At 42.5% G+C, this 26,914-nt stretch overlaps 1 protein-coding gene across 7 annotated transcripts in view; it reads left to right on the top strand.

Moving 5' to 3' along the window:
- LRBA (LPS responsive beige-like anchor protein) overlaps nucleotides 1-26,914 on the top strand; it is a 559,238-nt gene that overhangs the window by 124,877 nt on the left and 407,447 nt on the right. For 6 of the 7 annotated variants that reach the window (XM_075930023.1, XM_075930019.1, XM_075930027.1 and 3 more), the window contains 3 exons: nucleotides 9,439-9,572; nucleotides 23,298-23,376; nucleotides 23,718-23,851. In XM_075930023.1, coding sequence (XP_075786138.1) covers nucleotides 9,439-9,572; nucleotides 23,298-23,376; nucleotides 23,718-23,851 — 347 coding nt within the window. The remainder of the gene's footprint in view (nucleotides 1-9,438; nucleotides 9,573-23,297; nucleotides 23,377-23,717; nucleotides 23,852-26,914) is intronic. The other variant, XM_075930022.1, reaches the window with a different exon arrangement.

Genomic DNA, 26,914 nt, shown 5'->3' with positions numbered 1-26,914 from the left:
TATACAGGAAACTCCACTCCATTTAATATCTGTCCATGTGAAGGTGACTTTGGTCTTTTCTCCCTCCTCTAGAGTCTTTTGGCTACTGTGAAAATGCTCATATCTATCGTGCTGCAGAACTTTGTTGTTTTTTAAGATCTATGTTGATGAGAGCAGACTGTGACAGTTGGATGGGATTGCAATGTTTCTCCCTCCTCATTGTCCAATATTTATGATAGGCTTTTCTTGAGAGTAGCTTGCCTCTGATCATAGCTTTCCTGAGTAGCAGCATGATATTGACATGATTTTGGTGTTTTACTGCAACTTACAGGATTCCATATAGAGCTCAGCGATGTAATTATTTACAAACTGAAAACTTAAATTCTATAGTAGAAAAAAATGGATGGCCCAAGGCAGGTTCTTTCTGACACCTTGCAAGTGGACTTTTAAAACTCCCCTCCTCCCAAATGATAGAATAGAGCCCATACTCTTCCTCTCCCCTTCCTCCCTTCTGTAATGTAGTGTACTGTATTTTCTTCCTGATGGTTGATGGGGCTGTGAGGAGTGTCTCTCATTTTTTAACCTTTCTCTCAGGGTGTGTGGAGAGAGGGGGAAAGAGGACACTTTGCAGCTGATAAAGGTGACACTAAGGGTACGTCTACACTGCAGTAAAGCACCTGCCCCTGTCAGCTGACTTAAGCTTGTGGGGCTCAGGCTAGAGGGCTATGAAATTGGAATGTAGACAATCGAGCTGGGGCTGGAGCCTGGACTCTAGAACCTTGGGGTCTCCTGTCTGTTTTAGGGGAACAAACAAGCTGCTTCACTGGTATTTCTATCCAGTGTGAAAAGTGAAGCACTAGAAATCAAATCCTAGTAAATTTCCACATGCCAAATGGGAATTAAAATTAATACATGGATTTCTAAGATAAGTCTTCAGATGGGCTCAATTCACATTTTTTTATTCTGAGTCAAGCCCAAGCAACCTGTGCAACTCAAAATACATTTTTAAAATTAAGAGTAAACTTATCACTTTATTAATAAATATGCAGGGGAAAAAGCACTTAGAATTTTAAAAAATATTTATAGATATTTTGCATCTTATCAAAACAAACAAAAATAAACATTCTAAAAAATAGAGGAAAGCTTTTCAATAGATGACTGTTAAAAGAATTTGGCTGAATGGATCATTACTCGACAAGCCTTTTGTCTTTAGTAGAAGCCACTGCTCAGCTTGGTGATCTGTGCTCATTCAGCAGTGAATAATTGTCTGCAACACGAAGCCTTCCTACACTTCAGCATAATTGGGACTAATAACATGCTGACCTTCTGGCTAAGATGTATTTATGGTGGCTGGTCTACTCTGTATCTGACCTGCGTTTATCAGTTCCTGTGCTATAAATTCCTGCTTTAAACATTAAAGATTTGGTGTTAAATTAAAGAAGAACACCACCTGAAGTAGGACAATCTAATTGAAGACCTTTTAATGTTTACAGTTGGGTTGAGGCAGAGCTTTGCTCAGAAAACGTGAAAATATTTTATTTTTCTAATTATATTAATTTTCCCTTATCTGAAGCACTTAGTACAATATAACCTCAATACTCCGGGTGTTCCTAATTGGGGAATACCCATGGTACAGAACCTTGCAGGTAGAGGCAGAAATAGCTCTGTGAACTGCCACTCTCCCTATCCCCCATGTGGGGGAATGGTGACACCTTATCCCAAAGGCTTTTCCCCACTGCTCCCATAGCGGCAGGGGGTGGGGTGTTCACATGGGCTGTCCTGTAAGGTTGCCAGGTGTCCGGTTTTGAACTGGACAGTCCAATATTTGAGCTTTCTGTTCAGAAAACAAATTGAGAAAATATAAATGAGAAAATATAAATGTCTGGTATTTTCTAAATAAGATGTAATGTAGATTGTGATGTAATGTCAAGTGTGTCCGGTATTTTTGTTGAAACCATCTGGCAACCCTACTGTCCTGACATTGTGCATGCAGCCTCCCCCCAGTTCTTTCTGTACTGTTCTTGCCTGAGATGGAGCTCTGCAATGTTCCTCCAATCAAAAACTTGTTCTCCTACCATAGTTGTATAAGTAGTTACTTCATAGTTAGATCAGGTTTTCTAGGAAAAATATTTTCTCACCTGCTTTCTCCTCATAGTTCCTTACTATGTCTGGTTCACCAGGTTTTAAGCATTGCACAGTTTGCAAGGATGGTATGCCCATATCAGATGGGCATTGTTAATGTGTTGGATGCATGGGTGAAGCCCATCTTCCTCAAAAATGCATCTATTGCAGCAAGTTAACGGTGAGGGCATGAAAAGACAGGGACCTGAAACTTAAATTTATTCTGTTGAAGAAATCCCTCTGCCTGCATCAGACCAGGCCCTGACCTCTCTACAGCTCAATTACTCCTCAGTCTTTGACCCACAAGATAACTTCAAAAAAGTGCTTGGCTTCTTCACCTCATAGGACTTCTCTGGCAGTTAGGCATGCTCTGGCTGCTTCAGTGCCAACCATATCAACGGCACCGCACCTAAGTACTTGTGATGTCCCAGGGGATTCCGGCACTGCTCACATCTCAAAATCTACTTATGCGCACTTCTCTGGTGCTAGGCAATAGGCTTGAAGTTGCCTGTCTCTCTCTCACTGTCACCATCCAACACTGACAGTTCTGAGCCAGCTGCACCATTGCTGACTCCAGCACTGTCTGTCATTATGACTCTTCCAAATGATGATGTTGGCATGCTGGTGGCACCGCCATCTTCATCGGCACCTGTCATGACCTCTGCACCACTCTCAACACCGGCACTGCAGACCATGGCACCATCCACACCGGAACCATGTTTTGCACACCAAAGCAATCTCCTTATATTGCCAACACTTAATTCACCACTTCTTGGCATCGGCATCTCTCCAGGTGCACCAGCACCACATCATGACCTATCTCCATTTGCTTTTTCCTGTGAGGATGGAGACAGTTTTTTTTTTATTTATTTTTTTTTATTTTTTGCTGCCTCATTCCCCTCCCACTCAGACATCAGCTCCATCATTCTCCAGATCATCTTATGACAGGGATTTTCTTCCATGGTACAGTCCTCCAAGAAAGGGACCTCCCATGTCTTACCCTGGCAATACTAGAGCTCAGGGGAACAGCGTTAGATGGCTGTCACTGTGATTCGCAACATATTGCTTCCTCCCCACCCAACCTACCCTCATGACAGACAGGAGGGACCTACCTCCCTCCCCCCCATGACAGACAGGAGGATCCCGCTCCATCTCAGATGCAACAGTCTGTCCCAAACATCTCACCATAGATCATACCACTATATCTTTCTCACCAGACAATGCCATTATGCCCTCGTCTCCTATGGCAGTGGACAATTTTACTCATTTTCAGGAGCTCTTCAGGAGGGTAGTTGCAGAGTTCAAAATTATTCTTGAGGAAGTTGCAGAAAACCAGTGCAAACATATCAATATTACTCAGTTGGCATCATCATCTAAGATAGCACTTCCTGTTAACCTCACTGTAATGAACCTTGCCCAAACGATCAGGCAGACCCCAGATGCTGTAACTCCCACTTGTAAGAGTGGATAGAAAATACAATGTCCTTCCTAAAGGTTCAGATTTCCTCTTTGTACATCCAGCTCCAAACTCCTTGGCTGTAGAAGCTGTTCACCAAAAGAACACACAGCACATTTTCGTTCCACTTTTCTGACCGAGACAGTAAAAGATTAGATCTTTTTCCATCTTAAACTTTATGCCTCTTCTACCTTATAGTTTAGAGTAGCCAATTACATGGCCCTCCTTATCAAATATAACCACAAGAACTATTCTAAGGTAAATTACTTCATTAATGATATTCCAGAGGCAGAGTCAATAGTTCAGGGTGGTGATAGCAGAAGGTCACACCATCTCCCACACCAAGCTTCACGCCATGCTCAATGCTGCAGACACAGCTGCCAGGTCTACTGCTACTGCAATAGTAATGTGACAGGTCCTCTGTTTTAACTCCTTTTCCCTACAGGAGATAGACTACTATGGAAGACCTCCTGTTTAACAGAGAAAAACTATACGCTGTTGATGGCCAATGACGTCTTCCACACCATGAAGGAGTCCAGGCCTACTTTCCTGTCTCTAAGCATCCACTCATTGGCACCTGGAAGATGTCAGTACAGATATCAGCCGTAGCCAAGATCACATTAACCAGGCTTATTCACAGCAAGCTCCCAGGCCTTGTGAAGACCAGCAACCACAGTACAACAGAGCCAGGCCTTAGCACTGGAATCCCACAACATCCACCATGCCTTACCCCCCTCAGCCTAATAAACAGATTTGAGGCAACTTTTGAGGGTTTCAAAACCCTCTCACATTTTCCAGCTACTACAGCTTCTCTGAAAATATTTGTTCCCCGTCTGCTTCCCTTTTATGGTAATTGTCATACAATCACTTCAGATCAGATTAGGCTACACCATTCTTTTTTATACCAATTTACCCTACCCAACCCCCAATCCCTCTTCGGGGACTATTCTCTCAACAGTGGCTTCTCCAAGAGGTACAACATCTCTTCCACCTTGTAGTTATAGAATCTGTACTTGTTCAATTATGATGGAAAGGATTCCCTCTGCACTGTTTTCTCAAAGAGAAGAAAAATGGGGGATGATTTCCTATTCTTGATATCAGAGCTTTGAACAAATACGTTTTTAAAAAAATTCAAAACGGTGACGCTATCAACTTTCACTCCGATACCGGAGCTGGGGGACTATTTTTCATCCCTCAACCTGCAAGACATCCAGCTCATAGACACTTTTCTATGGTTTGTCTTGCATCACAATCACTACCAGTACAGACTCTTACCTTTTGGCCTTCCCACAGCACCCAGAGTCTTTTCCAAGGTTCTGGCGGTTGTTACTGTTCGTCTCAGAAAAGAAAGGCGGTATTATTTTCCTGTACCTGGACTACTGCCTCTTACAGGAACCTTCCCTACAGGACTACCAATGAAGCACCCTTAAACCATCCATTGTTTCCAATGCCTTAGTCTGCAAATAAACAAAAAAAATCCACACTTATTCTCACTCAAAGGCTACAGTTCATAGGAGCTCAATTAGATGTGACAATGACAACGGTGTCTCTTTCACATGGCAGATTGAACAACATCAAGGCCCTAGTAAACAAACTGCAGGGCAGTCCTCAGGCTATGGCTCACCGCTATCTCCAACTACATGGCTGCCTGTAATGTAGTTGTCATAAATGTGTACCTTTTCATGTGAGGATTTCAGGGATGGTTAATTACCAAGTACAGGATAAACGTACATTCCCTCAGCAGACTCCTCAAGTGTTCCCTTACTTGGACAGTCTCATGCTGTCTGTGCTCAGGGGTCCCCTTTTCACGACAGGAACCATCTATCACTATTAGAATAGACGCATCACTCACAGGATGAGGAGGGCCACACTACTACAGGTCTGTTGTCTGCCCTAGAAAGAACACTCCACATGTACTGGAAGTCTAAGCTGTAAGAGATGCCTGCCTTCAGTTTCTCCCCTTCATCAAGAACAAACTAATCAGGTACTGACCTACACTGACAACGTTGCCTGTATGTTCTATATAAATAAATAAGGGGGAGATTGATCCCACACGCTTTGCAGGGAATCCATGATGTTCTGTGACTGGTGTGTCTGACACAACTTAACAGTCTCTGCCTGTTTCCTTCTAGAGGCCCTCAACACCACAACAGATGCACTCAGCATCTCTCTCCCTCAAGAACATGGATATGAGAGATTCTAAAGTCATCAACCCAATCTTTGACCTCTGGGTTTACCCCACAGTCAGCCAGTTCTCAACTCCTGGCAACAAAAAGTTCCTGCACTTACGTTTCAGAGCAGGACTAGGCAAACTCTCTATGGAGATGTGTTCCTGATCGAAAGGGACCACAGCCTCTGTTAGAACCATTTTTACAAGTTAGGGAGTTGGTATCGAAGTAACATACTTAACTGTATTTGAAAGTTGTTATATTTCTACTGAGCTATTAAGCAAGAAAATATCAACATCATTTTTTAAGGAGCTGTGTTAGAATTTGTCACAGTAGCATAAAGTTTAAATTGAGGACCCTTAAGTTACTTGGTCTATGATTCAAATGTACTTGTGTGAATCCCAGCTAATGGAAAGGGAACAGAGCTACTTAATAATGAACATCCTTTTGTAACATGCCTTCAAGGAGCCCTTGAGCTGAATTTCCAAAAAGAAATCCTATTGCTTTAATCTTATTTATTCTTCTCTTTAAAGTGTGCATAAACATAATGGAAAGATGCAGAGTATAAATGGATTACATACAATTCATAAAATGCCAGATAAAATAAATTAGTAGTATGACACAATTTAGTTCCTATAGGAAGATGTTAAAGAACGTAAAGATTACAGTTCATTCTTTTGGGAGTCCCATTTGCCTCTATAAATCCACTTCTGCAAGATTGTCCTGGATTAGGGTGCATCGTGGTAGGTACAGTCTTGTGGGAGAATTGGATTTATAGGGGAGAATGGGGACACTCAAAATACAACTTCTGTAATACAGCATGTTTCTAAATTATTTTATCTTAACTAACATTTTCTTGTTTCAGATATTTGGGGTTTATTTTGACAAAAATACAAAAATTTCTGTGAAAAGCAGATAAATTGTATTTTTTACAACTATTGGAATTTTTGTAGAAAATTTTTGACCAGCCCCGAAAGGTGGTTTCACTCACATCCTTCGGAGGATGGATTCACACACGTACACAGAAAATGAGGAGTTTGGTGGGACCTTAAAGACTAGCAGGTTTATTTGGGCATAAGCTTTCATGGGCAGAACCCCCTTTGTCAGATGAATCACCCAAATTCCCTTATTAAACTGCAACTAAATGAACTATTTTCCTGGATTTACATTAGGATCCAGGCTAGTTTCTTTATAATGCATTTTGTATTTGTTTGTAGGAACTTGATAAAATGCCACTGTAACTCTTTTGGGGGTAAGAAAACAAATCTCTCCATGTTTTACATTAAGGTCTGATATAGACTATGTGAACACATCTGCATTTATGAAATATAGATCTCTGGACCCTAGTTAAATATTTTTATTGTGTATTTTGACCATAAAACAATTTAAATCTAGCAAGGAAATACTTCACTAGTGGGATGCTGGAGGCCCATCCAAATGTTAATAGTATACCCATGTTACTAATACACAGTAAATATAATATTGCTTTCCCACCTCCTTCCTGTTGTTTGAACTTGTCCTAGAGAAGAGCAATAATACTGTCTTGGTATTGCATATCTAAAGGGAAATTGTCTGTTTTATGCTCTGTAATGTAAGGAAGAGCAAGGCCCCATTGTATATTATTGCAATGCATGTGTAATTTAGATAGTGTATATATTTATATAAATTATTTTTCTAATACAGTGTACATGTTTGGTGAAAACCAACCTGCATGTGTGAGAGAAATTCATGACACAAGCACAGTGTTTTGGCTTGGGGCTCAGGTGGTTGTTACCTCTGGTTTTTAGAGTATAGTTAACATTAGCAGTCACCCTTATAATGATGTGACATGCACTACCCCCAAGTATGGTGGTTGCCTACTCCTAGCTATAGGAAGGTTGATTTAATCAGTATAACAGCCTAGCTTATGTGACATCCATTGAAGTGAAGGAGAGACTCAATTGTGATCCATTTTTCCCTTCTAATAAAAAGTATTTTAATTCATTTAACAAAAACCTTATTCTGCTCTTGTTTCCACACCTGAATTTGATTCAGGTTTCTAAGTGACTTTTTAAAAAACTGAATTCCTTAAAGTTTATTAAGGGAATAATTTCAGTGTGTAGTTAGTGCTGTCAGCAAAACGTGATTAAATAAATTGAATGTTGAAGACTTTCAGCTTATAGTTAACACCGGATAATTAAAAGTAAGCGCTGCTGTGGGAGTGCATTATATATCAGCAGCACTCTTTACCTCATTAGTTGGGTTTTTGCATGTCTATGGAGCTAACTTGCAATTAAAAATGCCTTAAATGTATGCTTAACACGGTCTTTTAAGTATTTGGAATAAAGTAGTACAATTTAATTGAAATTGGGGTATTATAAACAGGTTTCTTGGTAACGTACAAGATAAATCCCCATGTCTAAATTGACATTTTACATCTCTTCTTATGTCATGTTTATTGTTGAATGTAGTGCCTGAAATTTAGCTTATGAAAAGACTGACTTTTGTCTTCAGCTCCAAGAATTTTCTGATTTTTTTTTAAATGAGCAGGGCTTGACAAATGGTGTTGAAATCTGCTCGCCAGCCCCACACTGTACATGCGCAAGACCCGCATTACGCATGCACGCGCCTGCCGTTGAAAGGGGCGACCAGCTGAAATCTACTCACCACGGGCGAGTAGATTCAATGATTTGTCGAGCCCAGTTAATGAGTATATCTTTAAGTTCAGATATATCCGTATGGTTATTTCTATATAAAATCTAATGAAAACATTGATGAAATGAAAAACTAATGTATTATACATTAGTATTTCAGGATGGTATGTTACTTTTATACTGTAAATTTCTCCATTGATAACTCTTCCAGTGTTCCAAAATAGAACTGAATAGAACTGTCATATCTAGACTGTTTTCAAAGTAGATATTGCCAATTCTCAGTGTTTTCAGTGTTTATTGACATCCTAGCCCCTTTGTATATTTATATAATTAAAGTATGGTGTTGCTCTTAAAACAGTACTCAATGGGCACATCTAGACTATGTTTAAATTTTAAAAGAGGATATGCAAATTCCACATGAATTTGCATATCTTCCGCTTTCAAAAAAGCATTCTGGTCTTTCGACAGTGAAAGTAGTCTGGACATGGGCGTTTCTTACGGGAAAAAAAACCCTTTTTTGAAAAATTGCTCTTCCTAAAAAAAGGAGGTTTAAGTGATTTTTCGGAAAAGGGTTTTTTTCGTAAGAAACCCCCATGTCCAGACTACTTTCACTTTTGAAAGACATGCTTTTGAAAAAGCTATCAAAAGATATGTAAATTCCCACAGAGTTTGCATATCATCTTGCAAAATTTAAACTTAGTCTAGATGTGCCCAATATGAATAATACCAAAGACAAAAGCTGTTTTTACTGGAACTGGGATAAATCCCAAAGTAAAAGCCACCCTCATTTTGCTTACCATGCATCAGGGGACTGAAATGAATGTTAAAGCCTTGCTATAAACAATTGGAGAGAACACAGGGAGAACATGCCTAAGGTGTAAGTGCCATATCTTTAGTTAGCTTGTAAAAAGAGGCGACCAAAGAGAATGTGGAAGGAAGTGTTGAACTTGCTACATTACGTGACTTGCTGAAAACATAATTTTGTATATATTGTATTTCTCTTTCTCTTCAAATAAGGGCCACTGGATATAAATGCTAAAAAAGTGATATTTACTAACTTTATGTATTTTTTTTCATGTAGGAGTGTTGTTGTAGCGCCAAAGAAATCTACAGTTTCCCCTTCTACAACTACCATGGGTGTACCCACAAATGCTGTCAGTGTGGTTTCTTCATTAGATTCAGCGCAGGCCCCAGACCTGGCAGGAGAATCTCCTGGTGAGTATGGGTAAATGGAAAATAACTTAATAGAGAAGAAACTGCAAAATGTAGTAGAAGTGAAATAATCTGTAATGAGTAATAAATGCTTGCAAAGATAACTACATACTAAAACATTGCAGATAAGCAGCATTTGCTAATTATGTAACTAAAGATTTTGTCTTGTTGGACTGATGTTTTAATCCTTAGAGTAGGACAGCAAATAATTTTTAAAAATCCCAATATGCTTGGAATATTAACAACCAATTTTTATTTTCTGTTGAAAAAACTTATTTTAACTTATTTTAATGTTTTTGTTTCTCCTCCCCTCCGTCTCTCCCTGGTACTGGGTATATTAGGTGCAATAGAGAACTTTTTATACCAGTGCAGATTATTTACTCTGAGGACCTGGATCCTGCAAGCTGTTCTGTGCATGTCTCCTGGTGCCTACATGTGATAGCTTGCAGGGTTGTGAGCATATGCTTGAAATCCTATCTCCAGCTAGGGTGATTATCAGACACTTCAGTAACGGGTGCTATACCTGTATGTTAAATTGGGCCAACCATGCAGTAGTGTTACCGGGTTTGTGACCATTCAAATTCCTTTCTGACCATGCTTGTGCTTTTGATATGCACAAGTTACACTATTTTGTAATTTCTCTTGTTCTAAGTTTTCTTGTCATTAATTTAATTGTGTTCATTTTTGTCTCATGCAGCAAAGCAAAAATAAGAATCTGATTGATTTTAACACTACTTCCCATATTTCCTAAAAGATTGTTTTTGAAAAAAATCCGAAATATTATTAAGCAGAAGTTGTACAGTACGAAGCAACTGTTGTGATTATAGGAATATGTTGCATTTCTTATGCTAGTTGGTAAAATTTAGTTGCAGCCTTGGTACCTGAAAGGAAAAGCTTTTGTAGTCCAATATTTTTCTTACTGTTAGAGATGGAAAGGAAAATAGTTTATCACTCAGATTTGCAGTAGGTAGTAGCCTACTAATCTTGGAGACTGGTCTAGACTAGGAAAACTTGTTGTGTTTTAAAAACATGTCATAGTTCAAGAGGGAGCCTAGTGTTGACCAGGAGGAACTAGCATGTTTCTGAAGGCTTTACACCTTGTATGTAATACACTCACATTTAGTTAAATTCTGGCAGCTAATATGGTAAAATACTCCCTATTTTACTTGCTTAGATAGGCCCTAGATTGAGAAACTGCTGCAATGATTTAAATCATTTTGACTAGGAGCACATGAATTGAATTTAACTTGCAGGCTCCCTAAACGGGATATACTTGTTTTGTAGAAATGATTTTGGAATGTGTTGAATGCTGCTATACTGTAAAATGTATAAGAAATCCAGACATCAAACAATAATGATGTAACTTCTACCAACATAATTTCCAGAATGTCTGGAAGTGTTGGCAAAAACTGAGACTTCTAATCTAAATCGATATGCATAAAAAGGTCGAAGTAGGATTAAAAATACCAGACTTGTTTAGACTGGCAATCTAATTAATTAAAAAGAGAAACTTAAGGGATACATGAAGTCATGCCTAAAACAGATTAGAACATGACTTTTGATTGGAAATTATTTTTAATAAAAATAAACACTAGTTTCCACTGAGATGAAAACATTAAAAGTGTTAGTGTTGTAGATTTATGTAAATTGCCTACACTTGAATTTAAAGTACTCTTGTATGAAGGCTTTTAACCTTGTAGTATGGGGGAGGAGGGGTGGGAAGTGGCCACAAATGAGTAATAGCTATATCCACTACTGTAGAAAAAAAGACTGAAATAATTGAATTGATGTTTTTCTTCTGAGATACAATTAAATATTTTTATCTTCAAGTAATTTTGTTAGGCCCTGTTCAGTGCAGAAAAGAGTTAGTAATTGAGGGAAAGGGTTTGGCCTTACATTAATTTCAGACCTGTTTTACCTGGTCATGAAGAACAAAAGCATTTTAAATTAATTTTTTGTTTAAAAAACAAAACAAAAACCTTTTGGACTAGATGTGAATATAAGGTAATACGTATTTTAATTTTCTCTAGACATTTAAAAATTTCTCTCTCTCTCTACAAAAAAAATGTCTTGTGGGATGACAAGGTGATGTCGTCATATCACCAGCGTTGTCCCGCCCACAGCTGGAGTTTCACTCCAGGCAGCTCCTCTGACCCTCCTCCCCAATGCTCCGGGGAGGATGCGGCTTCCTTCCTCCCCCTGACACTGCCCTGCTGAGACCCCCTAAACCCATTCCTCTCACCCCTTTACTGAGTCCCTGAACCTCATCCCCCTCACTTGTGCCCCCCAAAGCTGAGACCCCACCCCACAGCACACTGTCCTGTTGAGCTCCTGCATCCCCACTGCCCTCACACTCTCGGCCAAGACCCTGCAGCCCCACCCCCTCACTCATACTCCCTCCATCGAGACCCTGCACTAGGAAACCCTGCACCTAGACTCCATGCCCCCAGACCTCTCTCAGCCCCCCTCCACTGAGACCCCTCATCCCCACCCTCTCACTCACTGCCCTTCCAAAACCCTGCACTCGTGGCCCCATCCCCTCACTCACCACCCTGCTGAGACCCTGGATCCTCAGCTTGCTCAATCACCAGTCTGCTGAGACCCCACACCCATGGGCGGTGAGTTATATGGACTCGTGGTGCCCAGGCTCCAGCAATATTTAGAGCTGGGTGTCTCCCCTTGCCCTGCTTAGTGCACCCTGGCCCCGTCCCCATCCCTGCCATGCGCAACCTTCAATCAGCTCCCCTTTGCCAGCTGCTGCTGCCATGCGCTGTGTGCTCAAACCGGTGGGCGGGGAGACGCCCTGACATGATGGCCCAGCCCGGCCCGGCCCAGCCCAGGACTTTAAAACTGCTGGCATTGCGTGGCTGAGTTGGGGGTTCAGCATTGGGGGACTTCTGGGGCGGAGCACAGACTCCAGCCCCGGAAAGTGGAAGGCAGACGGTAGGGGAGGGCTGGGAGAGGAAAGGGCTTGTGCGGAGGGGGAGAGGGAAGAAAGGAGAAGGAATGGTAGAAGGGGCTTGTGCAGAGGGGAAGGGAGAAAACTAGGGGAAGGGCTGGGAGAGGAAGGGGCATGTACGGATGAGGAGGGGAAAGGGGAAGAAAGGGGAAGGCACCAAAGGGACAGGGTAGAGGAGAGACAAATGCCAGGGGGCCAAGTGCAGACAATGAGGAAAAGGGCAGGAGGGGAGGTGTCAGTGGGAGGGGGACAGGGTGATGCTGGGATGGGAGAGGGTAAGGGCATTGGGGCTGGAGGAGGTGGTGCTGGGAGAAGGCTTGAAAGAAGGGGTGGGCATGAGGAAGGCCAGGATGGAGCAAGTCATGTGTGAGGGCACAGAGGGGCATGAGGGGAATGGGGGCAGAGAGTGGTGAGGGGGTGGGCATCAGGGAAAAAGAGGGCAAGGGGGGCAAGGGCAGTGAGGAAAGGGGGAGGCACCAGGAGGGTGCAGGAGTAAGGGAAGGTGCAGGTGCCAGGGGATGCTGGGGGTGAAGCAGAAGGGCAGACACCTGCAGGGGAGGGACCAGCAGCAGAGGAGAGAGGCAGGGCAGGTTTGTAGAGGGAGGTGTTAGAAGAGGGGATGAAGAGGGGTAGCTCACATGATCAGAGTGGAGCTACTGGAGGAGTGGGCACAAGGGGGAGAGAAGGGCTGGTGGAGGGGGCAGGTTGCAGGAGGGCTGAGGGCGGTGAGAAGGGCAGGAGTCAAGACAGCAGAGGAGGGTGAGGAGTTGAAGGGGCAACAGTCACCACGGGAACTGATGGAACAAGGGGAGGAGACATGGCAGCAGAGAGAAAATAAAGGTTTAAAAATATTTATTAATAACTTGGGTGTCACAGTAGCACATCCAAACAAGCCACATGAACTCAGTACTGGTGCACAACACAAAATTCATTCTGCTCATGAGAGGAAACTCTTAGGCTGTGTGTACACTGGCGGTTTCTTGCGCAAGAACATCTTGCACAAGGGTTCCTGTGCAAGGACACATCCACACTGCCATGTGCAAACTGTGCTTTTGCACATCATCATCCATGGCAGCGTGGACGCTCTCTTGCCCCAGAAAGCTCCGATGGCCATTTAGCCATAGGGGTTCTTGCGCAAGAAATCCCTACTGAGCATCCACGCTACCCTCTGCGCAAGACGCCCTCCTATTAGAAAAGAGCGTAGATCTTGCGCAGGACACCCTCTCTTACCACACCGTACTGTAAATTTCCTTGAGCAAGAGCAGGCGGGCAGTGTGGATGCTCTGTGGGTTCTTGCACAAGAATGGCTGTACTTGCGCAAGAAGCCACGAATATAGACATAGCCTTAGAGGGAACACTTCCGCCAGCCTCTCTGCCCCCGAGTTAATGTCATACACATTGAGTTAATGCAGCTGAAGGATAGTTGCACATGGGAGGTTTGGTGGGGGCCAAACTAATCCTTGTTGGTAGGAAGATGGTGGGAAAAGCCCTTCGAAAGGGGTGACATAACACCTTTTACTTCTGGTCATGTATCCATCTTGCCCCGAGCATGTTACCTCCAGAGGCATGGCTAACGGGGGCCAGGGGGCGTGGCTAACAGACCAGAGCGTGGCTAATGGGGCACCACAAAATTATACCACCCTTCCACCCTTGCCTACACCCTCAGTCCCCTCACACACCACTCTGCCTGGACCCCATGTCCCCAGCCCCCTCATACATTCCCTCCACTGAGACCCCTCACACCCAGCCTCCTTTCTTGTATCTCCCAAGCCAAGACCCCAAACCCCCAACCTACTCCTGCACCCTTCCCCCAGCCAAACATCTACTCCCAGAAAGAGGAGGTAAGCCTCCAGAGAGAGAGAGGGGTTGGCAAACGTACAAAGTAGGGGACGCAGCTCCCTAGTAACCTCTTAAAAAGACTGGATCTTACCTCATGAACTAGCTTCTTCTAAGAAAACAAATTAAGTAATAGATACATTCTAAATAGGATAGTCACAATCCTAATGTTCAGTGTTTAGTCCCTTTGTTGCATAACAATTGTTAGTCACTGTTCCTCAGGACTCTTAGGCATTGTCTACACATTTAAATTTAAAGCACAGCCATGGCAATGCTTTAAAGCAGTGTTTCCCAAATTGTGCTCTGCGGAAGCGAAAGTAAGGGTTCTGCGAGAACTTGGAACCTCCCCCCCTTAATTTTCCTGGCTGGGGATATTGTCCCCTCAAATGCATTCTCACCTTACTTTGCCCCTCAGGGTAGAAACAGTGATGTAAGAATAGGTATTCAGCATTCTAGCCTCCTAGTTTTGAGTACTAATATAGTTCACCCCATGAAGCAACCACAGTGTGAAGGGGAGAAGACAAGAAGGTACTAAGGTGTGGAAAAAGGAGGAAAGATTGCAGAGACAAATGGGAGAGTCTTGTGGCTTATGTATAAGCTAGAAGTCAGGTTTCAGGATTCTGTTCTCAGCCATGAGAAGAAGAAAAAAATCACATGCTTTAATTTTCTCTCTCTAAAATGGGGATAATGCTGACCTACTTAGCTTGTAAGTGAAAGCTTCTTAAGATGGAAGTATTGTTTACCCTTACAGTACAGCAATGTGAAGAGGAGAGCTTTCCCATCAGCATAGCTTCTCCACCTTCTAAGAAGCTTATGTTGCCAAGAGAAGCCTTTTTGCCTGCATAGCAGTGTCTACACTGGGGCATTTCATTGGATTTTCCACACCTCTGATGAACAAAAAGTTACGTTGCTATATGTTTGTAGTGTAGACCAGGGCTAAGTATTGGAAACAAATTAAACCAGTAACATTTTTGCTCATTACACATTGACTTCAGTGTAAAAGACACTCCAGGAGCTACTTGGTGTGGGGCAGTTAAGCTGAGGGGACGTAATCGCAACACTGAGTGAAGATTAATACTAGAGTTAATCTTGTCAGTTGGTTTTATTGTCAGTTTGATAATTATTTTTATAGAAACCTCCACAGTAGGACGTGTTTAACATATTAACTGGGTCAAAACATTGTTAAAAGGAGTTCACATCAGAGTACACCAGTTGAATTAAATTTGTTTTGGGTTAGGATGCAGACGACATGTTTATGTAACTGATCTTTCTAGCTTGTAAACCTTTCATTATAGTTTCTTTGTGTTCATAGGAAGTTTATTTTTTGAACTGGCTTGTGAATTTACTAGAGAATCATTTCAAAGGTTTGGTCTTTTGGACAAAATTATGCAGCTTTATTTATTTAATTGGTGTCTCCCTATTTTCATTTCTGTCCTCAATTTTACTCTTCATTTTTAAAGTATTTAGTAATCCTGTGGCACTTTGTAGACTAATAAATACACAGTATCATGAGCTTTTGTGGGCAAAACTGACTTTTTCAGATGAGATGTCTCAAAATCTTCTCATATGAAGAAGTGGGGTTTGTCCACGAAAGTGATGCATTTTTGTTAGCCTCTAAGGCAGGGATAGAGAACCTCAAGCCCGGGGCCGGATGCGGCCCCCAAGGCTCAGGCCCTCCCCAGCACTGTGGAGCCTGCACTGGTGCTCCAGCTCTGCTGCTGCCCCACCACAGGGCTAGAGTACACAAAATCTACTAGGCTGAGCGCCCTATACTTTGGTATGTGAGGGGAATGTGGGGACCATCTTCTTCTCAGTTGGGGACCAGGGCCGCATTATGACTTTCATGGGCCCTAGGCACTTTTGCCTTTGTGGGCCCCTCCCACCATAATAATATCAAATATTAAAATTAATTTTGATACAACTTTAAATACTTAAACATTTTATTTTTTTCTGTTTTAGGCAAAATTTAATAGACTTTTGTGGGCCCTAAAAGTTTCATTTTTTTCTGATGTGAGAAAAAAATTAAAACATTTTCTTCGAACCTAAAAGTTCATTTTTTTTCTTCTGATTTTAAAAGAAATTAAAACATTTTCGTGAGCCCTAAAAGTATCATGGGCCCTAGACACTGTGCCTACTGTGCCTAATGGATAAGTCAGCTCTGTTGGGGACCATATTAGTGAGGAGGCTTTTTGGTTTCTGACTTGACTGTGACCCCCAAATGATTTTTCTGTGGGTCAGAAGCCCCTGACCAAAAAAGGCTCCCCATCCCTTCTCTAAAGTGCCACAGGATAACTCATTGTTTTTAAACTAACATGGCTAACATAGCTAACCCTCTGAGACTCACTAAATACTCATGATACCATCTACATGTTTTGTTAGTCTTTAAAGTGCTACCAGACTCTTTGTTGTTTTTTTAAGTTTTTTAAATACTGTATGGCATGCAGTATATATGTATTATTTTGTGCGCGTGCGCACACACACACACACACACACACACACACACACAATAAGGAGTTTTGGTGGAGGAGTTCCTTCAATAACATTTTATTGCTGAAGACATTATTTGTTTAGACCCTTGGGGACCCTGAATAAACAATAAGCTTTCACTAGAAGGGTGTTAGACAGATGATCTATTTGCATTTTCTTTTATGTTTTTGCAAATGTCTGTAAAACTGTCAGTTTGAAGGAGCCACTTTATCAGCGAAAGGATAAGGAGGAGATAAAACAGTTTGGTTCCACATGTTTTAAGTAGCTACTGCACTTACCCACATATGTTCTAAAGATGAAATCATATTTCTGAAATGTTTAATTTTTGGCTAACTGTAAAAAAAAAAAAAATTGAAAGCCCAGTTGGCTTTATAAAATTAATACATTTATCGGAAAAGAACTTATGTGACACAATAATTTGGTGTTAAAACCACAGTGCACATTCACATCTCATATGTTTGGAAATCTACTCAAACAAATTTAAGCTAGTTTTTATAATGAAACGTGTTTGAATTTGGAGAGTAATCTCTTAAAGAGGAAGACTGTGGAGAAGTTTAGGCCATACATAACATTACATCGTTAAAATAGATTTTCAATTTATACTGTGGCCAGCTCTACAGTAACACATTTGCTCCTGCCATCATTTAGTCATGTTGATAATACATAGCACTACAGCATTTTTCAAGCATAAATTACTTAGAGTTGGTTCCCCATTTTAGGTCTCCATTTTAACTTTAATACTGATTTTAATAATTTAAGAATATATGCAGTATATAGTATAGGTTTTACATATACTTTTAGTTGGTTTCTCTTGTTCACAAATATTTTAATCACTACAGGGAAAAACAATAGCCATGTCATGAGTAATGGCCTTTCTCCATCCATCAACATCTAGTACATGGCAGTACCATCACATCTTGGATAGTAAGATTTTAATGTTTCCGTAAGTCATAATAGCACTTAGTATTGGTGGCAACATTCTAACTACAATCACATGATCATAGATTTTAAATATATTCAGATGGATTTGTATGAAGGGAATATTAGAAAAATATTATATGCATACAGTGTCAAGTATCAGAGGGGTAGTCGTTTTAGTCTAAATCTGCAAAAGCGGCGAGGAGTCCTGTGGCACCTTGTAGACTAACAGAAGTGTTGGTGCATAAGCTTTCGTGGGCAAAGACCCACTTCATCAGATACATGCATCTGACGAAGTGGGTCTTTGCCCACGAAAGCTTATGTTCCAACACTTCGGTTAGTCTATAAGGTGCCACAGGACTCCTCGCCGTATATGCATACACACGCCCTTGAATTTTCTACCATTTTATGTGGATGCTTCTGGTCTCTCTGGTATTGCATCCACAGTACTTGTTACCAATTTCTCATAATAAGGCATGCAGTGCTGAGACTTCTAGCTTCTTCTTAGCATTATCCTTTTCTATATTCTTTTTTTCAAGCATTATGTTTAAAAGTGAGACTGCTGTAAAGAAACTGACTATACTGGCAAATGTTACTTGAAAAGTTAGTAACACATTTGCCCCTGCCATCATTTAGTCGTGTTGATAATACTTTTGTGTGGGTAAATCTTACATTTCAAGTTGTTTTGTTCAGCTTAGAGCCATAATGTGGAAAAATTTGGGCATGCTATAGAAAAGCTATATTCAACGTGGGCATGCTATATTAAATTTTAGAGGTGTGAGTAGAAAGGGAGCTCTTACAAACTGGTTGAGAGAGTGGTTCATAAATACGTGAATGGCTATTGCTGGACCATAAGGGGAAGATGAAAGGACGGACTGTTTTTCCTGGAAAGGCAAAAAGCTAAGACATATTTTATTTAAAAGATTATAATAAAAACCAATTAGATCGTCTTTCTTAATCCTGCCACATACCCCAAGAACAGGGGTCACTAAATGAAAGAAAAATCAGTAGATACATAGTGCTTGACAGAGGATTTGAGTTAGTCTGTGCAATTCAGTTTCACGAGAAGTTAATCACTGTCTGTGTGTTGCTTCTGTATGGAAGATACGTTGCATCTAGCAATCTAGTCCCCTGGGTTGAAGCCTAAAAGCTTCAGCCCTGAGTGGGCAGGCTCAGGTTACAGGCCTCCCATGTGAGGCTTCAGCTTTGTTTCACTGTACCCATCTCTCTCCCCTCCCACCAAAGTAATGGGGATTCAGGCTTTGGGCTTCCCTCCTGTGTAGTAATTTTCATTCTTAGAAGGCAGTCATGGTACAATGAAGTTTGGAGCTCCTGGCTAGTCTTTTAATTCTTACCAAATCGTTTAATTTTTCGGGGGGGGGGGGAGTACTAATGTCACTTAATTTCTTCTGGAATATATAAAAATAACAGTGCTCCAAGAAACTGGATTTTAAAAAGATGGCTGTGTACTATAGGATGAACCTCCCAAATCCCAGACTCTCTGGTCCAGCAACATCCGTGGTCTGGCAGAGCCACGGATGTTGCTGGACCAATGAGCCAGGGAGGCCAGGAAGCGGGAGCCAGCTGGGAGAACACAGGGCTGGAGAGCCCTGTCTGGGCCAGCAGCAATGGGCCAGGTGGCAGCTGCGGAGCCCTGATCAGGCTAGGAAATCCCTGATGTCAGCGGGGTGGGGGTGTGGGGAGAGCCGTGCTCTGGCCAGGGATCCCTCAGCATCAGCCAGGCCAGGCATCAGCTGGGGAATCCCTAGTGGCAGTGGGGCCTTGAGGCAGCCAGCTTGGGACTGGGGAAGCCCGGTGGCAGTGAGGTTGGGTGGCCAGGGAGCCCCGGCTGGGGAATCTGAGGAATCCGCAGTGGCTGCTGGGGTGGCTCCGGCAAGGGAACCTCAGATGGGAGTGGGACCAGGCAGTGGCAGGGAGCCTTGGCTGGGCAACCCAGAGTGGCAGCAGGGCCATCAGCAGCCAGGCGGTCCCAGTCAGAATCCCAGGGAACTCAGGTGGCATCAAGTGGGCAGCAGGGTGGGAGCCCTATCTTGAGAGCTGGAGGGAGAGGAGCCCAGGAATGGGACAGCCAGCTGGGGAGTCCCCATGTCCAGCAGACTCTTTGTTTTGGGACCCCGCATGTCCCAGAGCAGGGAGGTCTAACCTGTACTACTAATTCACAAAAATTAATTTTAAAAAGCGTTAATAAAAAAGTAAACCACCTCACCCCCCAAAACCACATCTGATAAAGTGGCTGGAAATGAGCATTCAAGGGATCTAGCTTTTCCCTGCTGTCATATAAGTCATATTCACTCACTTTCATACTACTCAATTTACATTGCCCACCCAAATTTCATTCTGTCTTTAAAAATTTGCAAAATTATGCACAAAAAAATATATTGTAAATTACATTTAAAAGTTAAATGAATTTCATCCATAAAATTTTTCTCTCGGAAAAAACCAGAAGCTCACGTTTGAAAATTTGATCCTAAATTGGAACCTTTAGGAAACAACAAACGTGCACACATTCTGGCTGGTTGGTCCTGGCCACATTTAAGAGCAGTTCCTTTAGACTTATACTATCTGTATCTGTGCTCACAGAGCCTGCTGTTTAGGATTTGCATTTTGTATTTGAAGACAGAATCAACTTTGCTATGTTGAGGCTGATGGTACTGGACTGTTTAGGTATGTCTACACTGCGGTTAAACACCTATGTCTGGCCCATGTCAGCTGACTAGAGCTTGTGGAGATGGGACTATAGGACTGTTTAATTGAAGTTTAGAAGTGCAATTCTGGGGTGGAGCCCGTGCTCTAGAACCCTGTGAGGTTTTACTCCACAGTTCAACTGCTTCTTGAGCTGGAATCAGCTGACTCCAGCCAGTGGCAAGTGTTTAATTGCAGTGTAGATATAACCTTTGTGCTGAAGTCTGATTCTGTTCCTTAGGGTTTTTTTTAGTTTCGTTTTCAGAATTATCACTGTTCGCTATCCTCCCTTTATTGAATTGGATCTCTTATTTTTCTGTGTCTTGTATTTTAAGAGGGTGATGTTTTATGTTTTTGCATATTGTTAGTAGTGCTGGTAGCTCTGCCTGTTGTTAAGGTTGCCTGATACATCCCATTACAATGCCCCCTTTCAATTGCAACTGCCAAACTTTGGTCTGAAGTTTTATATGATGGGCATATGCATTAGGCAAAACTTTTGAAAAGCTACCAAAAGCAGGACAACAGACTAAATATTTATCTGCCCCCAGCCTGATGAAAGTGAATGAGGAGGAGGGAGGGAAGGAAGGAGTGAGGATGGAGTGAGCAGGGGTGAGGCCTCGGAGAAGGGGCAGGAAGGAGGTGCGGGTCAAGGGTGTTTGGGTTTGAGGCAAATCATGGATTGCATTTACAGTCAAAAAGTGATCTCATGCTTAACAAGGTTGGAGACTACTGGCCTAAGGACAAAGGCTGAGAAGGCCCTGCTCTGCGTGGATGTCAACCTTATCTCCATAAGTGGAGGAACACGGAGCAGAGCCTCCCCAGCCGACCTCAATCTCTGGGCAGGTTTGTATAGGAGGAGACAGTCCTTTAAGTAGCCCAGTCCCAAACCATTTAGGGCTTTATAAGTCATAACCAAGACCATGAATTGTGCCCAGAAACATACTGGAAACCAGTGCAGGTACCCAAGTACTGGCATAATGTGCTCTGTATAATGAGTATTAGTTAAAACTGAAGCAGCTGCATTCTGGACCAGTTGATGTTTCTGAAGACTCTTCAAAGGCAGCTCCACGTAGAACGCATTACAGTAATCTAATGGGAATGTGACAAGAGCATGAAATGTTGTAGCCAAATTGTTCTTATTCAGGAAGGGTTGCAGCTGGCGGATCACCTGAAGCTGCCCAAAAGCACTCCTGGCCACTGAGGAAATCTCATTTTCAAATGTTAAAAAAGGGTCCAGAAGAACTCCCCCAAGCTGCATACCTGTTCTTTCAGGAGGAATGTGACCCCACCCAGAATAGGTAACACACCACATTCTTGGACAGATGGCTTCCTGATCCACGGGACCTGTGTTTTAACTGGATTCAGCTTCAGCCTTTTCAACGTCATTCAGTTCATCACTGCCTCCAGACACTGGTTCAGATTGATTGCCGCCACACCTGGATCACCTGCTTGAGTACCTTGCCCAAGAAGGGAATATTAGCGACTGGACAATATTTATTCCAGTCACATGGCTCCAGGGAAGGCTTCTTAAGGAATGGCTTTATCACCTCCTCTTTCAAGGTGGCGGGAACCATCCAATATCTAAAAGATGCATTAATAATCCCCTGGATCCAACCATCATCCCTTCTTGGCTTGATTTAATAAGCCACGAAGAGCAGGGGTTGAGCGAGCACATGGTCAGTCTCTCTCCTCCAAGCACCTTGTCTACATCCTTTGTCTGCAACAGGTGAAACTGATCCAAAAAAGAACGACTGGGTGGTGCTCTCAACACATTCCGTACCCTGCTTATATGTCAGAATCCAAATCAGACCAGATGCGAGTAATCTTATCTGCAAAGAGCTTTGCAAACAGGTCTCAGTGGATTGCTGAGGACTCCTCCATTTCATCACCAGGGCCAGGCTGTAAGAGGCCCTGAAGCACTTGACACAATTCCGCTGGACGGTACTGTGCAGATGTGATGCAGGTGAAGAAATAAATCGCCTTTGCTGTCAGTGCCGCCACAATTCAGCTCTAACCTGGCTCGCAATTCAGCTCTAACCTGGAGTCAGTCGGACACGGCTCGAGTTCTCCTCCAACAGTGCTCTAGCTGTTGCACCGACCGTTTCGTTGCCTGTAACTCCCCCAGAAAACCAGGGGGCAAAAAATGATAAATTAGATTTGTTGTTATATCTTCTATTTTCTTTAACTGTAAGGAAGGTGATAGTGAGTGTTAAGGAGAAAAATTAGTGGAATTCTCCTCTTCATCATTCAAAATAAAAAGCATACAGTGTACTTAAAACACGCGTATTTGACTTTTTATGTGTATAAGAAAATTAGGTAAGATCAGGATTTAATGAAACATGCACTCTGAATAGTTACTGTTCTACCTTTTTCAAATTTTCACAAGCATTTATAGATAAAATAAATGGTCATTTAGGTTTACCTCCTGTATAACATGGCCATAGGAATCCCCCAAATTAATTAATTTTTGAATTACAGAACTTTTAAGGAATTATTGTTGAGATGTAATTATGAAGAAAGAATGCACATTGGTAGTATTCCATTTTTATAGACAAGAAAACCAAGATGTTAAAAGATTAAGTGATGTGTTCAACAGGGGCAGTTGTAGGGGAAGTAGCGCAGGGAAGTTGTCATGGCTGCCAACTTCAGGGGTGTGTATGCCCACATTGCTGTTTCTCCCTACACCTTCTGATACCTCTGTAGCATACACAGGCCCATCCCTGGCCCCAGGGTCACATATATTTGCAAGTATAATTGCTATGCTAGGGTTCAAACTAAAATGTCTGATTCTCATCTGATGAGTTCTCTCTAACTTTCTTTCTTAGGCAGTGGATCATCTAATTCAAAATTGCCGCCTGTGCCTACAGTTTCTTCTGTGCCTGAGGATTCTGCATCAAATATGAGGTAAATACTTTAATTAATGTTTAGATAACATTGTTGCTTCTTACTTTTTTATATAATTGGCATATTCCTATAAACTATTTATAAGACATGGTTAATAATGTAAGGCCTGATATTGTGTCTGTTGAATGTGGGAATCTTTCCAATAATGTCAATGGGTGCTGCATCAGGTCCTTCAACAGGACACATTAAAGAGTAATTTTGGGAAAGAGCTTTGCTTGGGACCGAATTCCTCTTAATAAATTTTGTTTCATGCAAAGACCATGTCAAAAATAATTCCCTTTTGTATGGAAATTTGGCTTCTATCCTTATTTGCTCATTAATCTTACATATTTTCTGATTAGTATTACAGAAAGGCTTGAACATGCTTTGGAAAAGGCGGCTCCTCTTCTGAGAGAAATTTTTGTGGATTTTGCTCCCTTTCTTTCTCGCACTTTATTGGGTAGCCATGGGCAGGAGCTGCTGATAGAAGGTACAAGTAAGTTTCCATTTTCAGCTTTTCCCCCTGAACATGGAGACTCTCTAAAGAAAACACTACATAAACTAATTAAATTATTAGAATAACAATTTTTGAATTGTGAAGTGGTTTAGTTTGTAACACTATTTTGAAATGGTTGCTGTATGCAATTCTTTCAATTCATATCTTAGGACTTATTTCATTAGTATTTCAGCTAGATGGAAATATTTGAGAGAACCAAACTTTTATAGGGAGTGCCCTAGTGAGGGTACGTCTAGACTTTTGTTGACAGCAGTTTTGTCGACAAAGCTTCTGTTGACAAAGAGCATCTAGACTACATCGGGTTCTGTCGACAAAGCAAGCCGCTTTGTTGACATGACAGCGTAGACGCAAAGGACGGTGTAGATGCAATAATGCCTTCTGTTGACAGAACTCTGTCAATAAAAGGCGTTATTCCTCGTAGAATGAGGTTTACAGCCATAGACAAAATTGCTGAATTCTGTTGATGTTATGTCGACAGAACTCAGTGGCAGTGTAGATGCAGGTATAGTCTGTAGTCTAGACACACCCTGAGTGAGTTTGGTTCATGTACTTCGTGCCTCAGCTTCCATTCCCTTCTCAGCTAGTATCTCCACTACAGGAATTCTTGATGCTTAAGTAAATAATACTCTCTTGGAAGCTGATTTAGTATAAAACTTCATACAAAAGGAGTCATAAAGTCCCGAACGCAGAAAAAGTATGTCTGGCTTTCGGGGTTCCCCTGAAGCTTATTCTTTAAATTTCCATTCCCCTCAGAGTCATCTTTTCCTTTGTGCAGGAATCCTAGCTCTTCTCTTGGAGCTGGATAGTCCACTGAAGGGCCTTAGTTAGCTTCTTGTTCAGTCCTCCCTTCCCCCAGCCCTCAGGCTCAGAGGATTTGGCAGCCTTTTCTTTCCATTGACTGTCCTGCTGTGAAAGCTGATGCAGAATTTATGGTGGTCCCTCTTTCCCAGCTCATCCTTAGTTGGTTTGGTAAGAAGAAAGCCTTGCCTTACTCTCTCTGCACAGGCTCTCTTGGAGTCACACTTACTATTCCTGCCCTTTGTATTCCCCCTAGAAATCACAAAAAAATGTCCCCCTTCAGGCGACGAGGTTGTCCTGCACTCCATGCTTCACTGTACCTCCTGACAGAATAGGGTTTGTTGTTTTCAGGATTATCTTGACTTCACAACTGTTGGGAATAATAGGAGGGATACCAATTATAAGCAATCTTATGGCAGTGAATTAGCTGTGGCTCTCTTCTTCCTGGAAAAGAGGATGTATAGCCGTTAGAAGTTAAAAGAAGAAATGGGTCACAGAGACAGAGTGTCTGGGGATAATGAAAAAATGTGATGGTCGCAGACAGTGCTTTAGCACCATGAACTGATGAAGTGCCTTCAGTGCTTGTCTGAATGGAGGCACATATCACATGCTGTTAAGGATTTTTTCAGGATAAGGGTTAGTATCCCACACTGATTCAGGGACACCACAATGGTGAAAAGACGACAGCATCTTTACTAAGGGTAGCCTGAACATTTTCCTGTATACAGGCAGTCCCCGAGTTATGCGGATCCGACTTATGTCGGATCCGCACTTACGAACGGGGCTTTCTCGCCCCGGAGCTCGCAGGCAGCGGGACTGCCCAGAGTGCAGCGGTCCCGCCACCTCGACCTCCGGGGCGAGAAAAGCTGCTCCTGGTGCCCCTGGTCTGCTGGGGACCGTCTCCAGCAGACCAGGGACACCGGGAGCAAAGCCGCAGTGGCGGCGGAGTCCCGCGCCTCTGAGGCTTTGCCAGAGCAAAGCCTCAGAGGCGCTGCACCCCGCCGCTGCTGCGGCTTTGCTCCCCGTGTCCCTGGTCTGCTGGGGGGGGGGGGGCGCAGCTAGTGCGTGCCCCCCCCCCCCCCCCCCCCGCCCAGCAGACCAGGCTTTTGTTGTGGACCCTGGGGTAGAGCAGCTGGGGTGCTGCCGGGTTGGTCCTGCAGGGACCTACCTGGCAGCCCAGCTGTTCTGTCCCAGGCTCGAGATTCAGCCACTGTTGAAACTGATCAGTGGCTGATTCCAGGAAGCTGGGGGCAGAGCAATTCTGCCTCCAGCTTCCTGTAGTCAGCCCCTGGTCAGTTTCAGCAGCAGCAACTGAATCTGGAGCCAGTTCCGACTTACATACAAATTCAACTTAAGAACAAACCTATAGTCCCTATCTTGTACATAAGCCGGGGACTGCCTATAGTTCTATAAGAAAATTGCTGCCAGCTTGACTTACAGCAGCCGGAGGTCTCAGATGTATTGAAAACTGTTGTCAGTTTTGAAAAAAGGCACTTAATGAGCATTTCTGAAGATTTTGTGCCTGGTTCTAACAAACTTTCAGTTCTGAAGCCCAGGGTGAAGTCTCTAGTCCAGCATCTTTGGGATCTGACTGGTGCCGAGCGAGAGAATTTGCTTATCTAGTATCATTAGCAGCATTTCCATTGCTTACTGGGCTCTTAGAAGATTTTTAGGGGTAAATTCGAGCTAAATAACAGCACGGTACACTGAGAGCTAAACTGGTGTCTGTAAACAAATTTATAGGACCATGGGAAACTTGGCCACAGCCATGATAAGTGGCCATACAGCTAACTAAAATGCCAGACCACGGATGTCACTAGACCACAGATGTCGCTGGACCAGCGAGTGCCAGACTAGACAGGTTCACCCTGTATAACAGAAAAAACCAGATCCTTAATCTAAAATACTTTCTAAAGAGCTACCTGTTGTACCAAAACTAGATAATTTGTCCTCAACCAATTTTTGTTTGAGAGATATATCTATACACACATACACACACATATCTAACTACCACAAATTAATTTCAAACATTTCATATGAATCCTTATTACACAAACTGAGCTACTACATAGTTTTTTCCCTTCACATTTTCTAACATTGAAATTTCATACTGAAAAACCTGCCACAAATAGAGAAATGTATGCCCCATTCTAAGCCCATTTGAGAATGCACTCTTAACTAGTGATGTTAACATGTATCTGAGTATATGGTTGACCAATTAGCCTGGGCTCATTGGTTAACCAC

The sequence above is a fragment of the Pelodiscus sinensis genome, chromosome 5 (genome assembly GCF_049634645.1).
Source record: "Pelodiscus sinensis isolate JC-2024 chromosome 5, ASM4963464v1, whole genome shotgun sequence".
In the NCBI taxonomy this organism is placed as follows: domain Eukaryota; kingdom Metazoa; phylum Chordata; order Testudines; family Trionychidae; genus Pelodiscus; species Pelodiscus sinensis.
The sequence above is the reverse complement of the archived record's forward strand: the minus strand, read 5'-3'. Positions and strand labels throughout refer to the sequence as shown.